At 35.0% G+C, this 18414-nt stretch overlaps 1 protein-coding gene across 1 annotated transcript; it reads left to right on the forward strand.

Moving 5' to 3' along the window:
• Positions 1–12276: 12276 nt before the first annotated feature.
• Positions 12277–16860, forward strand: LOC106765343 (delta(7)-sterol-C5(6)-desaturase). Its single transcript, XM_014649953.2, has 3 exons — positions 12277–12642; positions 14639–14944; positions 16126–16860. Exons 1-3 carry the CDS (start codon positions 12399–12401, stop codon positions 16416–16418), a joined length of 843 nt encoding a protein of 280 aa, XP_014505439.1. The 5' UTR covers positions 12277–12398; the 3' UTR covers positions 16419–16860.
• The last annotated feature ends 1554 nt before the right edge of the window (positions 16861–18414 follow it).

Here is an 18414-nt window from a genome sequence, read left to right on the forward strand (position 1 = left end):
AAGGTTCAACCTAGACTTTCAGGTAGGCAATAAGGAACTACATGAAAGGTTCGACTTGGACTATTGGGTAGGCAACATGGAACTGAATTGAAAGGTTCAACCTAGACTTCCAGGTAGGCAATAAGGAACTACATGAAAGGTTCGACTTGGATTGTTGGGTAGGCGGCAGGAAACTGCATTGAAAGGTTTGACCTGCACCGTCGGGTAGGCGACAAGAAACTACATGAAAGGTTCAACTAAGCTGAGTATCATAAAAGGAAAAGAAGTAGTGTCTTGTAGTGGAATCTCAAACTATGCATGGTTTCAAGGCATTGAAAATGAAAAGTAAGCAACTAGTGTGTTCATTATAAGAAAATTAATTGACATTCACCTTGTGGTCGTGGGTTCGAGTCCAACGATAGGCATAAATTATTCTTGCAGAGCTAAATGTACCTTGTGAAGATGACCTACATGGACTTCTTCAATCTTCTATGCATCAAGTTGGTTTCCTTTAGCCCTTCCCTTGGTGCTCGTCCTCCATGGATGGATGGTGAAATGCATACAAAAGATACTTTGATGCCCAAGTTAATAGGGTGCTTTAGATAGTAGTCAATGCTATAAAAATGAATATCCCCTATTTACCTCGATGGGGACCTGGAGGGGACATGACCCATTTACCTCATGAGTCAGTTGTCTGATTCAAAATGTGCAAAGTTAAAGAATAATACGTCGTTAGAGTACGTGGGGCTAGTAGAAACAGACCGACTTATGCTCGGGTAGATTAGGTCGGGTTGTGCCCAGGTAGCATCAAGCCCCGTGTATAATACAAACACCATAAAAAAGTCCTTGTGAACCTAGAAAAATCATTCATAACAAATTCATAGTAATTTCTTTCAATACTTATGGTTCTTTGAGGTCTTGTAGTTAAAACATAATTTTTCAGTTTAAAAGAAACTTACATAACATTTCTTTTATTTATTTTGTACCAATTGATTATGGGCACATAAAGAGGAAGAAAGGTTTATGTTGTTAAATTAAATGAGTCCTATCAATCAATAAGGTTTTGATAATAACAAAACATTATATCAAAAGTGAAACTATGATTTGATAAATAAACCTTTGCATTAATGATCAAGACTTTATCACCAACTAATGCATATCGATGCATGTTTACCATGTAACAACATTAGATTATCAAATTGGATATATAACTTAGATCATTTTTTTCCTAATTTAAGTTATATGAGTGATCAATTTATCAAGCAATACGAAGCAAATTAAAGAACTAACATATGAAAGAGTACTTGTGTTAGAAAAGTAGCCCCTATATGATGGCATACCCCCTAGTCATGGACAAGAAATTAAAATGAGAGTTGAAGTCATATGTAAAAGATGGGTCTAGACTCTTTATCATCATTCCAACAATTTCCATGCCATCTCTACTAATTTTAGCCCAACCTAGCTAGGAGGAGTGCTATCACTTCTTATCCAATAAAGTCATGGAGGAGGTCTCATGGGCCATTATGGTGTTGATAAAACCCTTACTCTTCTGAAAATCAATTTTTATTGTTCACACATGAGAGTGGATGTTTAGAAGCATTATTCCTTGGGAGGACATTAACATAGACTTTGCCCTAGGTTGATCAAGAACCCAAAGGGGCTATGATTCTATCTTTGTGGTAGTGGATCGTTTTAGTAAAATGGATCACATTATACCCTACGACAAGATATATGATGCTAGCTATAACTCAAGACTCTTTTTTAAAGAAGTTGTTAGGTTGCATGATCTATCGAAAAATATAGTGTCCAATAGGAATGCTAAGTTCCTTATCCATTTTTGGAACACTTCATAGGAAAAGCGAAGAACTAAACTCTTGTTCTCTACCGCATATCACCCACAAACTAATGGGTAAGTTGAGGTAGCAAATAGATTCATATCTACTCTATTGAAGGTCATTCTTAGAGGAAATAAAAAGACTTAGGATTAACATCTTCCCCATGTAGAATTTGCTTATAATGCAGTAGTCCACAAGAATACCGACCTTTCTCTTTTTGAGGTTGTTTACAGTTTTAACCTTATCACACCTCTTGATTTACTACCTCTTCCAGAAACAACTTCTTTATCACATAAAGAAGGAGTGTATAAAGTGAAGTTTATTAAGAAATTGCATAAGAAGGTCACAAACCAAATTGAAAAACAAACTAAAAAATACACTGAATATGACAACAAAGGGAGAAATAAAATTGGTTTTTAGGAAGGAGACTTAGTTTGGCTTCACTTAAGAAAGGATCACTTTTTTTCTTAAAGAAAGTCTAAACTTAGTCTTAGAGGAGATGGTCCATTCAAAGTGGTCTAGAAAATAAATGATATTGCATATAGGTTAGAACTTCCCATTGAATATGGTGAGTCCCACTTCTATTGTTTGTGACTTAATTCCTTTCTTAGGTGTTGTTGAATATGAAGAAGAAGAAGATCTAAGGACAAATCCTTTTCAAGAGGTAGGGTATGATAGAGGACCATCTAGATGAAGCCACATTGGACCTTTACAAGAGTTATGGCTAGGACAATGGGAGAGGAAGAAGGACATCAAAGAACTCTGCTTTTATGGAGGATAGTTTATTAGCTTATCTTCCCTTCTCTTAAGTCTTGTAAATATGTAAATAAATCTTTTCCTTAAGCCTTGTATTTAGGCCAAGGTTTCATTTAATTTAGGCTTGTTTTTTTGCCATTTCTTTGGATTACTCACTAAAGTAATTGATTATTTCATCCAATAACTAATTATTGTAGTTGGTTTTTGACAAAACATTAGTTTTGGACTTTTAAACTTGCTTCTTGAGTGGAATACGAACCAAGTGGGTTTTTGGGCTTGCTTGGGCCTTAAGGAACCCTTAGAAATCTTGCTTAAAGGTGAAGGGACATTGTGCGTGCATCTACTCATGAAGAGAATTTCTACCAAAATTTATAATCTCCCTTTCCTAAGTTCATTAGGATAGCTATCTTCTTAACTTCTCCTTTTCTTTGCCTTGATGGTTAGCTTAACCTCCTTCAGGAAACACTCCAGGAAACCTGCATTTGAAGGGTTTCCATCAAGGCATCTGTAGTTAACTGCATTAAAGGTTCATCCATGACCACTTAGGTAGGCAGTAAAGAACTGTATTGAAGGTTCAAATAGGGTCACCTAGGTAGGTGGAAGGGAATTGTATTGAAGGTTCAACCTAGACTGTTTGGGTAGGCTACATGGAACTTTCTTTCTAAAAATATCATATAAATTTGTGACAAGTTAAAGTGTAAGATGAACATGCATATAGAAATAATCTTTTCTTTTATTGATTAAATGCCTCATTAAAACCTTCTTGTCCAAAATCCTCCTTAGGGAAAAATGTCCAAGTAAGGAAAGAATACATTATAGGTTACAATCTTCCATCTATTTACTAGTACCTAGATGAAATAAAACTTTAAATGGGTTATATTCCAAATATTGGGTATACGATGCCTTAACAAGTATTCTAAGCGGTACGCGCCTTTGTCAATATCTTGATCTACTCGAAAAGCTTTTTCCCAATTGGCGGAGAGCTTGCCATCTATTTTTCTAGCCTTACTAGTGACATGTCACACTAAGCTACCTTTTCTGAAGGCTTTTGGCTATAATTTGGAGTTGTATTTCCTGGTAGTCCTCTGCTTGGTAGCCATTTCACAAATATGGACCTTTTCTCAGTTTTCAACTAACAATTATAGGCTTATGTTAAGGAAGTCTTCATAGTATCTTATCAGATGTCCCACTATTAACTGTGAATGGGTCTGGCATATTAGTTTATTTCCTCACACTTCATTAGCTAGAGTAAAGTCGACTATAATGACCTCATATTCGGGTTGCTTATTGGATGTCTTGAAATTGAACTATAACGACTTCTCTATCAACACGTCACTTTTTCTTTAAAGGACTATACCGACTCTTGCCCCTTAGGATTAGAAGATCTGTCTATGTATAAGGTCCACCACTCTTCCTCTAAAACATCCTCACCTTATAGTTCACCAAAAAACTCTACTAAACATTGTGCTTTTATAGGCTTTTTCAAATTATATTGAATGATAAATTCTGACAATTCCACAGACCGTGACGACATCCATTCTACTAGGTTCAACTTTTGCAAGATCTTTTATATTGGGTACTTGGTTTCATGACTATAGTATGGCTTTGGAAATAAGGTCTCAACCTTCTTGTTGTGGTAACAAGGGACGATGCCATTTTCTCCACCATCTAGTATTTGGTTTTGACATCTTGAAGGGTCGTATATATGAAGTATACAAGCTTTTGGTTATTATCAGTCTCTTGAACAAGAGTGGCATTGATGGCCTCTGTAGTAGCCATTATGTAGACCAAAATTGGTTGAGTAGTATCTGGCTTGCACAAGATTGGGGAGAGATGTCAATATTTGTTTGAGATGCTTGAACCTATCCTATCATTGGCCATCCAAGATTAACTTCACAAACTTCTTCAGCAATTTTATCATTAGCCTGGTTTTTCCCATTAACTTGGGAGGAAATAGGAGATGATTGTTAACCTTCCAATGAGACTTTGGATCTCTTTGACATTCTTAGGCCTCTTCATATCAATCACAACCTAGTATTTTTAAGGCTTCGCCTTTATCCCTCTATGTGAGAGCATGAATCCCAAGACCTTGCCACCATCGATCCTAAACACACATTAGGGAAATCTTATCAATGATTTCTATGAGGAAATTTGTATAAAGTGGTTTGAGGAAAACTCTAACTAGAAAAGGTAAGGTTCTTAAATTCATTGATTGTTACTTATCTTTCTTTCTTGAGAATGTACTTAGTAAACCTTCAACTATACTTTCCTATGGAAATTTCTATGCACCCCATAAGAACTAATTTAGGTGGTACCAGTATCAACTTACACCATCCTTCATTAAAAGCCCAAAATTTCACCACAATTATTTTTAGAGGAAAAAGGAAATTACCTACTAATAGTACTTTCAATACAACACTTTGACAAAGAACATAACAAGGAGGATCATGAAATTGATCTAAACTTCAAACATGAAATACAAGAAGAGTCTCAAATATGAGAATAGGTAGCAAAGCAAAAAGTTACACAATGATACAACATGCAAGTAAAAGAATGTACTTAAGCTTAGTGAGGCGACAAAAGATAAACTTGAAAATCCTCACAATGCTACTTCATTAGGGTCTTTCAACTTTTGACATCAATCAAAGACAACTAGCAATACCTTTAACTAGAGATGACAACATTGCACAGGGAGGATTAGGAAGTGATTGATCTTATCCTTAGTCAAAAGTTAAAGACTCAACTCGAGTACCAAAATTCCATACTCAAAGTTCAAATTAGGAAGTGTTTTAAATATGGGGTCGAGCTCAAAGGTTTACCACTCCACGAGTTACTAAGGGTCTGAATGCTTATCCTTACATCATCGCCATTTAGTTTATGGGCCAAAATCGTTCGATCTCAACACTAGTACATGGTTGTACTTGTGGCCTGCCTAACCGTTGGGACGTCCGGTCTAATGTTGACCGGATGGTCATACGGTACAAAGGTCCCCCAAGCCGAAGCATATTGTGTTAGGCTAAGGGATTTATGGTAAAGGCTATCTTGGGTGCAACCGTGGGAGCATTCCCCTTTTATGGCCAATCGCCTAACTAGGTAGAACCACTTGTTGTGATTCATGGGGATGTAACAATTGGATAAAGTTATAACTATTGGGATAGGGACACATAGCATATTGATATTCGTGCATTCTGGAAAACAAAGAGTCATACGTTGTGGATTGTTAGATCCAACTCAATTTGATAGTCGAGGGTGGCCTGTTAGGATATCCCTTTTGGCTATAAATAGCGGTGGGCCTCAGCGTCATTTTCACCATTTCTCCCAATCTTTCTTGAAGAACCAAGCATCCATACATCATACTTTCAAGTAATAATGTCGATCAGTCTTGTGTCTTCGTCTAAGGAGTCTAAAAGGAAATGAGGCCAAGGATACGCAAATGATGCTTCTTCGTCGTCCTTAGTGCCATCATCGATTTGTTCCTCAATCTTAGGATCAACCGAACGGGATGCGAAGTCGGGTGACGAAGCGACCATTATAAATAGAAATAAGTTTGTATCCCAAGGTACTAAGGAGGTACTAAGCGAGCATCCTCAAGTTGCTAAACAGGCAGTCTACATTGGTAAGCTCCGTATAAGATGCCAAGTTCTTCAAACTTGTCGTTTGCAAGAGGGACGAGTGGGTCTTTCATGGGAAAGGGGCAGTCTCTAAAGATTTCTTCTACACCTACTCCTACCTCTTCAAGGACTTGTTTGTCTGGCTCCTGTTCAACAAGTTCCAGATGGGCGTGTTGAGAGAGCTTAACCTTGTCCCTACCCAAGTCCATTCAAACGGGTGGACGCTCGTGCAAGCCTTTGAGATGTTGTGTTCGACCTTCTATTTAACTCTCACTCTTCCTTCATTTTTGCATTATTTCCATACTCGCCTACACACCAGAAGGGTTTAGTTTTCCTTTATTTGTATGAAAGGGAAGTGGCTTTTCACGTTGTTTGTTGCTTCCTATATCGGGTTCAAGACAAGTTATGTAAAGGTTGGGATAATAGAGGTCTGTTGGGCCAAGTTTTATGGGGAGTCCAATAGGCAAAAGTTTCCCTTTTATTGGATCAGGAACCCTCGAAGAATAACTTCGTGGGCCAAGACCAGGATGACATCAAAGGAGTTGGAAGTGATAGACATTATTGATCAATTGTCTCGTTGCCTCCTCTTTCGAAGTCTCATTTGCCGTATAGAGTCCAAAAACCTCTGTAAATTGGTGTTTGGTAAGATTTCATTTTATATTTGTTTTATAATTCGTCATTCTTGACTTGGCTAAATTTTATGTTTCCTTTCAGAAATCACGTCTTCCCTGAATCCAAACAATTAAATCTTTGTAAAGATCTCCACTTGGTGTAAGGCTAGAGGTGAAGGTATATTTGATGCCCAAACTACTGCACTAATCACAACACAGTGTCCAAAAATTGCGGAGAAGACATGATAACAAGCCCCCTAGGCTTGATCAGAGGGCTTCTCGACCTAATCAGAGAGCGACTTGATTATCCACTCCTAACATCCTTCAACCTACACCCCTACGTTTGTTCCTTCAATCGAGAGAAGGGGAAGAGGAAATATCACTGCGAGAAGTCTTATTCCTCTAAAAAAGGAGTCCCCATGAAGCAAGGCCTTCAAGTTCTCTACCCTTTGGGGCATTCGACATGAGCTTCCAAGTGAGGGCTAGAACAAACTTTGGTTAGCTTAGCAATGAAAATGGCTTGATAAAATAATATGTCACAACCTCCTTGGAGGAAAAATTGGATGTCTCTCATGCCGACCTTAATACTTCCTTGAGGGCCAACAAATTCCTAACTGTCATTTGTGTAAGGCAACCAAAGTGCATTCCAACTATGAAAGAACCTAGCAGAATTCAATGGCGAAGATGGAGGATGCCTACAAGGTCGTTTGGTAGCTCCAGCGAAAAAATGATGACTTAAAGTTAGAGTGTGAAAGGCTTACTCAATAGTAGACTAAGCTTATTTAAGAATAGGACAATCTGCATCTGGATGATACATCTGTATCTGGTTATAACTAGAATACGCATCCTAAAAACTAAGAATTCGGTGGCCCAAGGCACCACCCACCAGTTCGTCAATGCTTGGGAGAAGGTAAGCATCCTTCGGGCAGACCTTGTTTAAATCAATGAAGTTTGGGCACATCCTCCATTGGTTGTTCGCCTTCTTGACCATCACCACGTTTGTCAACCACATGGTGTAGGTGACCTCTCGAATAAAGCTTGCTTTGTGGAACTTCTTCACCTTGACTTCTATGACTCTTATTTTCTCCTCTTCGGGGCCTTCTCTTCTTCTATGCAATGTAAGACCTAGGAAAATTAGGAATATTTATAAATAATATTTGTATGAATATACCATATTTTAAATGTGTTGGGTGAATACATGTAATATTGTATAAGTGATTGTTACTTTTTGTGATGTTTGAGGGCTACCAAAGGAGTTAAAATGCGTATATATATTAGTTTGTGAACCATTTATTAGTTTGGGTGTGTTGGCCCGATGGTGGATACGTTGAATAAAGTTTTATCCCAGACTACTGCGTTTGGGAATTTAATTTCCTTTAAAGCAGCAGTATAGACCTTTGTGTGATTGGGTTGCCTCATGTGTGGTCTCCAAGCCAAGCTGCTGACGTCTTTGTCTTGGAGCTGTTGGGTTGGTTGTTGAGGCTGGTCAGAGTGGGAGTTGACCGAACTCTTTGGACTAGGCTAAGGTGTAGTTGTAGGGTGAACTTGAACTAGTGGTCTAAAAGGGGTTTGTTTTGAGTTTTTATTGTTTTAATAAGTGTGTAAGCACCATTAAGTGCATTTATTTTTAAGCTCATAGGCAGAGGTGTGACAAATTTAGGTCAATTTTAGGAGTATAAATACTTAATTTATGAGGATTAGTCTCATAACTACACCCTAGTAACCGTTGGAGAGTTTTCAGAGAGAGAAATAGCTTTTCAAGTCTGTTAAGTTTAGTGCTAAGAGTTAGAAGTTTCTAAGAGAAAGGTTAGCTTAGGATAAAGGTAAGGGGCACTAACCTTCAATGTCTATGATTGAATAATTGTGTGTGAGTGCATGTTCAACCTATTTTGTGTGTATGCCGTGAAGATGGGATCTCATAATCATAATATTTGAGTTATTTTCTCAAGCCCAACATTATTCTGTTGCATGTGTTTTATTGACTGGAATAGGTTTGTAAGCTTCTATGGTTTTAATTGTGTATTTGTGCATGTGTTCATATTCATGTTGCCTTGTAGGTGTCGTGAAGTTGTATGAATCTACTCATAATGGCTATTTTTTCATTCCAAATGTCATTGTGTTGCATGTGTTTTGTTGAGTTATGTCCATCCTTGTATTAGTAATTTATTATGGATGATTTATAAGGATTTAGGGCTTTTACATGTTACATGAACATGAAACATGATTTTATGTATTATATTAGATTATTTTTTTTTTTAGACTAGGCTGTGTAGGGGTGGTATTGGGTTATGACGGGATGTTATGGCTTTAGTATAACTTGTCCCCGTATGTATGTGTGAGGTGCATACATTGCTATAATTGATTTCCATGCTTCATATATTGTTATCATGATGTTTTATGTTGGTATTAATGAGTAATTGGTTGCTAGCACGTTTCTGTACATTGCTTGGTTATTTTGGTGAAGTTAGAGTCATTTTCCCGGCTAACTGAGTTGTGCCGAGTTGTCCGGGCTGTCTAGCCGAGCTGGTTAGGTTGGTTGAGCTATAGCCGAGTTGGTCGGGCAGTCTGGCTGAGTTGTCCAAGTTTAAGACGTGCTAGAGCTCGGGTTTTATCAAATTTGGGATCGTTTTAGGGGGTTTTAGATGTTGGTCAACCCTTGGTGATGTTGGGCATGTTGTTTGAGGTGTTGTTTGAATTGTTTGTTGGTCGAGCTGTTTGGGGAACTCGATTTTTAGGTTTTGGAACTTGTTTTTTAGAGTGTTTTAGGCCAACCTAGGGGTTTAGAACCTGACCGAGTTGTTTGTAGGGTTGATTGAGCTCTTTGAGCACTTGGTCGAGTTGGTTGTGAGGTTGAGTTGCTTAAAAGGTTAACTAAGTTGTTTGATGTGATTGCTTTGTATTGTGATTGTGGATCATTTTTCTTCTTACGTACTTTTTAGCCGTGGCAGGTAAGACCTACGTTGGTGCGTGAGTCCTATGTTTGACTTTTTTCACACATCCTACCACTTACAAAATCTAATTTAATCAAATGTTGTCACGTAGTAGCCTCTTAAACACACAAACCCAAACCAATGGTAGGGTGCCATGTCATCAACTTCTATATCAAAACAACCACCCAAAACCCTAACTGCCACCACCGTCAACTATCATGAAGGCAACCACTACAATACCACTGAGTCGCAACCTCCACCACAACTATGGCAAGCCCATGTGAACCACTTCGTGTCCTCGTGCCACCATTAACCACACTACGACAACCTTTTCGCAACCTATATCTCATCCTCGCACCACTACGAAACCTACAGAAAATAAAAACCCCAAGTTACGCCACCATGTTCTCCTCCATCAACAACCACCATTGATCAACAGATAGCCCTCCTCGCAACCTGCTAAACCAATATAAATCGCAAAATGTGAAACCCAATTGCACTAGCGCGAGGTAGCCTCGTCAGCTTAGTTCCACACAAAACCCTTGCGAGAATCATGTAACCACGAACTTGCAAATTCAAATCGCGAGCTAGAACCCTAACACATTTCCTCCTTCACATAACTATGACGCAGAACCATCATGAACCACTGTGAAGTAGCAGTAACTTGTAAATCGAAAACCAAAATTAGATTTACACCACCACGACAGAGCAACCCCTTAACACTTGACAAACCAAATTGCGAAATTCTTCCTTTGTTGGAGAAGAAGATTTCAAATCGCGCCTCCATCAAAAGTCAAACAACCACCATCGAAACCTTGATTTTGGTTGAGAGAGGGAACTACAGCCTAACAGACCCTCATTAAGTAGTCTCGCATTAGGTCAAATAGTCCAAACTGGTCAAAAAATATATAAACTTATTCATTTAATAACTTGGTCTACTTATAAAAATTATTTATTTTTGAATATATATACTTATATATTTACCCCGTCGAAAATATATTATTATTATAAGGCCTAAAATATCCAATAAGCATGAGATTTATGTGTGAGATATGTATAAAATATTAACACTCTTAAAATCATAAAAAAAAATTATATTTACGATAATATAAACAAATTATAATGAATAGATTTCAGTTATTATATTTGTTAACTTATTGTTATATTTTGAACTTATATTATTTGTTATTATTTTTTACATAATGATAAGCCGAGGAAAATAAATAAATATTCCATATTGAATTAATTTAACTCCATATTTATTCAATATTGAAATATCTCTTTGTGACATATTAGAGCTTACATCAGTTTAATAAATCAAATTAATTTGTTTAGCTAAATTTTTGATAAAGAAACAACTAAAGAAATAAAGTCCATGTTCTTACAAAACATGCTTGTAATTATCAATAGCTAACGGGAAAATATACCCGGTGCCGCTGTTTCACTTAACTTCTTCTACTAAAAAAATGTATTCAGTGAAGCTATTAATGACCTTTTAATTTAATTTAATTTAATTTAAAATGGTTGATAGGGATGCTCCTACCTTTTTAAATAATTGCGTTTTAATATCATCGTACACCTATATTAAGAAAAACAATAAATATATTATTTTAAAAATATTTTATCAAAATGGTACTACAGTTTTTTTATATAAATATTAGTAAAAACATATGTTATTCTTTTATCATAAGAGACAATAATAAAACTATTATTATTTTTATTATAATTATAAAAATAAATATAAATAAACTTTAGAATTTTATTCTAAATATTTTTTTCATTTTATAGATACTTTTTTATTGTAGAAAAATATTTTAATTTTAAAAATAATTAAATCTAAAAAACTGTTAAATCAAAAAAGTATTTAATTTTAAAAAATTACTTAAAACAAATATTTAAAAAAAAGAAATGTATACAAAAATAAATAATAATAATAATAATATAAAGTAAAACTTTTTAGTTGCTATCTGAATTTTTTCAATTATATATATATTTTTTAAATCAATAAAATAAAAATAAACTATAAAAATCCTTAGGAGCAAATGTGTTCATTCATTTTTTGATTTTAAAGTTATCGGTCACACATTGTATCATTGCTGTCAATCAGGACGGCCAACACATTGTATTCTTTCCATAAATTTTTATTAGCATTTAAAGTTCTAAATAGAAAAATATACTTTTAACAATTTTTTTTATAATTTTTTTACAACTGTTAACATAACAGAGTGTTTATGTAACAGTTTATATTTAGTCAGTTTTAAATATACAAATAAATAAAATAAAACATATTGTTAAAAGATTATTAAAATATGATACTTGGTGATATAGTTGTAGTATTTGGTATTTAACAAAATAAATATACTTATTAATTTTGAAATAGATATTAAAGTTTAATGTTTAAAAATATTAAATGATGTTTATTTTTGTTGTTACTTATAATAGAAAAGAAAATAAAACATCTTAACATCAACATCACTCACACATGCTTTTGAAAATAAAAAACATCTACATCACACAGTCTTCTAAAAAATCAATCACCATCACATGACACCACGAAATCGCACGCTGTTAAATTAATTAAACTAAGACACAATAAATCATCCTCTGCGACTCTTCTCAGTTTCATTCTATCTCTCTATAAACTGTTGTTGTGCTTTGATTCCCTTCTTCTCCACCATGGCTATGGAGGACCTAACATCGTTGTTAAGCGATTATGGGACCCTCTTCAGAGAAGACACAGACTTTTACAACCGCATTGTGTTGGGCACCTTGTTGCCGCACACCGTGTGGGCCCCACTGCCGCACTTCTTCCAGACCTGGCTACGCAACTACCTGGGTGGTGTCCTTCTCTACCTCCTCTCTGGCTTTATGTGGTGCTTCTACATTTACTATTGGAAACGTAACGTTTATCTGCCCAAAGGTTTTTCCTTTTACCTCCTCTTCTTACCTTTATTGCTTATTCTTTTCTGTGTTATTTCTCTGTGTGAACATCTTGGTTGTGTTTTCTATCCCAATGGTTGGGTTTATCGTAAGGGACTAATAAAAAATCCTTTTTTTTTTTTATTAAGGTTTGAATCTTGACTAAAAGAGATGTTTGTATTTAGTGTCTGACAAACATCTTTGCATGCTAATGAGGATAAATATATATGGGGGGCTAAAAGATTATGTTGTGTTTGGTTAAAAATGGTATATTTTAGCTCTGATATGAAATGGGTTTTGATTAGTAACTTTTTTTTTTGTAAAGAAAAAAAAATTGGGGGATTTTGGAGTGTATCAGTGGGGAGTTAAAATTTTTGTTATGCTTCCTGTCTGTTTTTTTTTTTTTAAAGATTGCATACTTTGGCCTTGTTATTGAATGAGATTTTATTAGTTTGTTAGTCTGGTTTCGGCTTGCATGATTTTAGAAGAAAGGGTACAAGATTATTACTCTGGCTTTTGGTGTTCTGGCTTTTGTTTTGATATACCATTGTTACTTGTTTTGCGTTTTAGGATTATGGAGAGGAAAATTGGAGTTAAATTGGTTTTGGGTTTTCGAGTGTGATTTTCAGTGGTTGAATTTTTTTAATAATTATTTTTCATGGTGTTTAGTTGATTGTCTTTGATGGATTATGCTTCTACAGTTATGCTGATGTACATGATTCCAGCTTTTTCTTCTATAGATCTGTTCTCACATACTGTGCGGTGAACTGTATGATTGCATCTCCTAATTGATGTATTGTGCCTTCCAAGGATTGTTGGTGTTCTTGTTATGGTAGTAATTTGAGTGGACTTTTCCTATTTGTGTCTGTAATGTCTGATACATGTAACCATCTCACGCTGTGAGAAAAGGATTTTCTTGTTGTTTATAATGGTGCAACGTCTTGGGAAAATGATGCGGAGAGTTATTTGTTTGGGGCAAAGCAATGTTTTCAGTTTCAGTATCCATTAAGCTACCATCACGGACTTGTTCTTGTTCTGTAAAACTTCAGTGAACCAAATCTGATGCATTACTTTACATTCTACAAAGTAAGGTTACAGATTTGACTGTATGCCGTGCTCGAATATTTTTGAAACTTGGACAGTTACTTTACCTTTTGAAATTGCCACTCATCTTCGTGCATTACTTGAGAAGAATTTTATTGTTCTCTGCTATGATCTTTCCAAGAAGGAGATTGTGACCTAGACAGGCTGTTTTCATCATTACAAATAACCTGTATGGTTTTAAGCAACAGTATGCAAATGCATTTTTTGGTGTCCCTGGGACCACAATATGACTGCAATTGTAGTCACATTAACCACATTTGTTTGCAACCTTTTTTGCAATATTAAGATTCAAAATGAAACTGTAGCTGTGACCACTGTCTAAAACATTGGGTTTTATACGTGTGGAGCTCGAAGTTTTACAACAGGGACCATACTGCCTCTACCACTGAATTGTTCTATGCTTTACGATCTAGTCAATCGGAAGATTGATGTTCATTCATTGTTTCATACATATATGAATTGACTAGATTCTCATTTAAATAGCTAAAATGCAATTTTCTTTAGTTTTTCTTTCCATACTATAGTAATTGTCAATTGGCCATGAAAGACAATTTGTAGTACTCTGCTTCACCTAAAGCAGTAGCATAAAATATCTTTTGTTTAGATTAATACAGGGCAAGTTTTTTATACTTTACCTCTTGTGGACTACCTTCAGAAGTCTGAGACCAAGCTGTTTATGTTCATCTTTGGTCTGGCTCTAAATATTTTTGAGTTATTGGTGGTCAAACTCAATTAAGCAGAGCAATTATACTAAAGGTTTGAATATTAATAACTAACGGTTTGTTCAAGTATACTTGCATGTAGCTTTTGTGTTGTTGTGCTTTTAATTGTAAGGCGCTTATAGGATCTTTTGTAACTTTCATTTCTTGATTTATTTAAATCTACCATTGCAGATGCTATTCCCTCTCAAAGAGCCATGCTGTTGCAAATAGGTGTTGCTATGAAAGCCATGCCTTGGTACACTTTGCTTCCAACTGTTTCAGAGTACCTAGTAGAAAATGGCTGGACAAAGTGCTATCCTAGATTATATCACGTTGGTTGGCTTGCATACTTTGTGTATTTAGCTATTTATCTAGTTGTTGTAGAGTTTGGTATTTATTGGATGCACAGAGAGCTGCATGACATTAAACCACTTTACAAACATCTTCATGCTACTCATCACATCTACAATAAACAGAACACTCTGTCCCCTTTTGCTGGTAAGTACATTAAATATTCAACATTTAAACACTGCAGTCGTAGTTATGTCAAGCTAAAAACCCTTTTCAGACAATTATTTTAACCTTTTATAATCCCTGACAAGAAGATAATTCATAATGACTTTGAAAAATGTTTTTAAGTCTATTATTGGGTTATTTCATAATTTATGCATGTGCTGTGGTAGATGGTACTGATTTTAAGGGTTGGAGTTTGATAAGGATGACAGTATGTGATTATGACTGTGTTTTACTGGTGAACCTTGAACCTAAATCATTCATAATGCACCTTTATCACGTGGAATGTGAGTTTGGCATGATATTTTTCACATAGCTCAAAATCATCACTTGATGTAAAATGAAGGTAGTCCTTATGAAACCAAGATAGTTGTATTTTTAATTGTATATGTCACAAGTATATCAACGACTTAGAATATCTGCTTCATCTTTTCAAAGAAACTCATGAAGGAAGAGTGTGGAAAGGAAATATCGGTAAGGATATAAGGGAAATAGAAATAGACATATAATGAAAGGAAGGACACTGACCAGAAAGAGAGAGAGAATCAGTAAATACTTTTATTTGGATATCCATGAACAGAAACCAATCATATATAGATAAGAGCTGAGTATATATGTAAATAGAGACAAAGTTGTGTTCTTCAGTAAGAATCAAGCACTACGTTCTTATTAATATCCCATTTCATGTGACTTGTTTTGTCAACCAGTTTATTGTGGATATACTTCTCAATTTCTAGTATTACTGTTCTTTTCTGCAAGCTGACAAGGTAAACTTTGCTAACATACCAAGCAGTTGTTGGTACACTGTTTTGGTAGTAGATAGATTAGCGCTTTAACAGTACTGGTGCTATACTCGTTAGTAAAGACATGCTATTCTAGTAACAAAAGCATTAATTTATTCTAGTTTATGTGAGTTACTTTTTGTCTCCCTTCAAATGAGTGTCGTTCAATTTCATTGCTAGAAGCTGTTTTCCATTTTGGCACCACTGTATATGGATGTTATTCTTTTTATTCATGTTCTAGTCTGATTCATTTTGTGTTTAACATCATCTTTATTTGTTCTACCATTTGTTTCTCTTATTGTCCATCTTTAGACATTTCCACCTTTTCACCGTAACATTTTGATCAGATGAAGGGTGTAGTGACCTTTTCCCCATGTATCTCAGGTTTGGCGTTTCACCCTCTTGATGGGATTCTTCAGGCTTTACCACATTCTCTTTCTTTGTTTTTTATCCCAATCCATTTTACTACACATTTAGTTCTCATTTTCCTTGAGGGTGTTTGGACTGCAAACATTCATGACTGCATTCATGGAAAGCTGTGGCCTGTTATGGGTGCTGGTTACCACACCATTCACCACACTACATATCGGCACAACTATGGCCATTATACCATCTGGATGGATTGGATGTTTGGGACTCTTCGCGACCCGGAGGAGGAAGATGGCAAGGCAAAGTGATGAACTGCAGACTAGCATTGAACAGTCATATTGGTTATCTTGTTTGGATTGTTGAAATGTGGTTCCTTGCATGTAAAGCTCAAATGTGTTCTGTATTTTTCTGGTGTGCATCACAAGGTGATTTTATATGTTAGAGAGACAGGGTAGAGGGTTAAAATGGGAGCTTCTGTCTCTGATTCTATTGTTAGTATATGTTTAGGTCTTTTTCTTTCTCAGATTGTGTGGTAGAGATTGAGATGGTAATGCTGTTTTCTCCATGTGTGAGAATTGGTCAAACTACTAATACTTGGATTTGTTTCACTCTCTTTCTCCCTTCTATATGATTCTATGTTGAAATGAGGTGCAAGAAAACCATTCCTTCAAACTGGATTCTGTCATGGCTGTCTTTGATCTGAGGCAGCATGATTGTTTTTGTGGATTCTTTTAATGGGATTAGTAAACATATTGTTTGTCAATCTAATTTAGGATTCAATGATCATCACAGTTTATTTGTAAACAATTTATATCTTGAATCAACTTTATAAATATATCCAATTCATTGTATTGCCTTCTTATGTGAATATTAATTAATAATTGGTGCATTGCTTCCCATAAATAGATCTTTAGAAAGTCTTATATAATCCAAAAGTCTTAAGACTTGAAATATTACCTTGCTTTCAATAACTTAAGTGATAATGTTGAAGATCAAGATTAATTAGAGTAATATGCGTTTGAAAAATAAATAATGCAAAGAAGTAAATTCTTGCAAACTCGGAAACTCAAGAAAAAATAAATGAACTAGAAAGGTAAAGATACAAGAAAAGTAAATGTAAAAAACATAAAATACCAAGGATAAAATAGAAACGGATAAAAAATTTAATTAAAATAATGATTCAAATGGTTATAATTTCCACTTAAGTTGTCATTATCTTGTTTGTGGCGTTTGTAGAGTGTTTTTGTTGTAAATATAATTTGTCACATGTTTTGAATACAAATAACTTGTTTTATATTTCTTTTGATGGTTAAATCAAAATAAATAAAAAAATACATAATAATTAGGATAGTTGTCTAAAATCGTTTGCATCATTTATGTTGATTAAGTCCACGTTTGTAGTGATTATTGTTAAAGATAAAATCATTTTTCACTCAAAACTCTTAGATTTTGAATTTTAATAAAATAATATTAAAATGGGATAATAACCAAAAAACAATTTAAGGTGAAAATACAATACTTAAATTCTGAATTTCAAACACACACAACCTAGAATATGATTCCCAAACATAGAAAAACTTAGAAAAACACTTAGGTCTTAGGAAATAGAAAAACATTTAGACGTATGATTAAATGTTGTTGAACCCAAAGCGTCTAAGAGAGATTAAGTTAAATACTTAATGCTTATAATAACTAGAATAGGTACATTTGAAAGAAATCAACAAAGATTCTTGCAAGAAAATAGTGTTGTCATAGAGCTGATCATTTATGCACATTGAGATGTACTTCTTAAGATTAGTGGTGTTATACAATCAAGGTTGATTGTTTCCCTGTTGTTGTAGCCAGGAAGAGGACTTGGTGAAGTTCTAGGACTTAGAGTTAGTATTGCTCTAAGGGTGACAGAAAGTGAGTGATTTTTTTGGATTTGTACTATAGTTGATATTGAGTTTATAGGAAAGCACATTTGAGAGGATTGTTATTTGTATGTCTTTCTTGTAAGAACTTTATCAATATAGTGAATCCCTTCATCTAAGGTTGATTGAAGGAAGACTGGACGTAGATAGTGGGCCAAACCAGTATAAACAATTGTGTTAATCTCTCTATCCCTTCTTTTTTACCTTGTTCTTATTCTTGATTGATTGCATTCCAAGAAAGCTTCAAAGATTTCAAAAAGATTTTAAAAGAACTTTTTATTAAAGGTGAAAACCAATTCACCCCCTCTTGGTTGAATATATTGGCCTAACTTTTTCTATAGTCTCAAATGATACTCCAAAAACTTATGTTGAAAAACACCTTTCTAAACGC

This window comes from Vigna radiata, chromosome 1 (genome assembly GCF_000741045.1).
Source record: "Vigna radiata var. radiata cultivar VC1973A chromosome 1, Vradiata_ver6, whole genome shotgun sequence".
NCBI lineage: Eukaryota > Viridiplantae > Streptophyta > Magnoliopsida > Fabales > Fabaceae > Vigna > Vigna radiata.

What these genes read in the sequence shown, in the direction of transcription:
- LOC106765343 (XM_014649953.2), top strand. Translation starts at nt 12,399, where the DNA reads ATGGCTATGGAGGACCTAACATCGTTGTTAAGCGATTATGGGACCCTC. An exon ending in TAACGTTTATCTGCCCAAAG is followed by an intron (nt 12,643 to 14,638) that starts GTTTTTCCTTTT and finishes CTACCATTGCAG; the next exon opens with ATGCTATTCCCTCTCAAAGA. An exon ending in CACTCTGTCCCCTTTTGCTG is followed by an intron (nt 14,945 to 16,125) that starts GTAAGTACATTA and finishes CATGTATCTCAG; the next exon opens with GTTTGGCGTTTCACCCTCTT.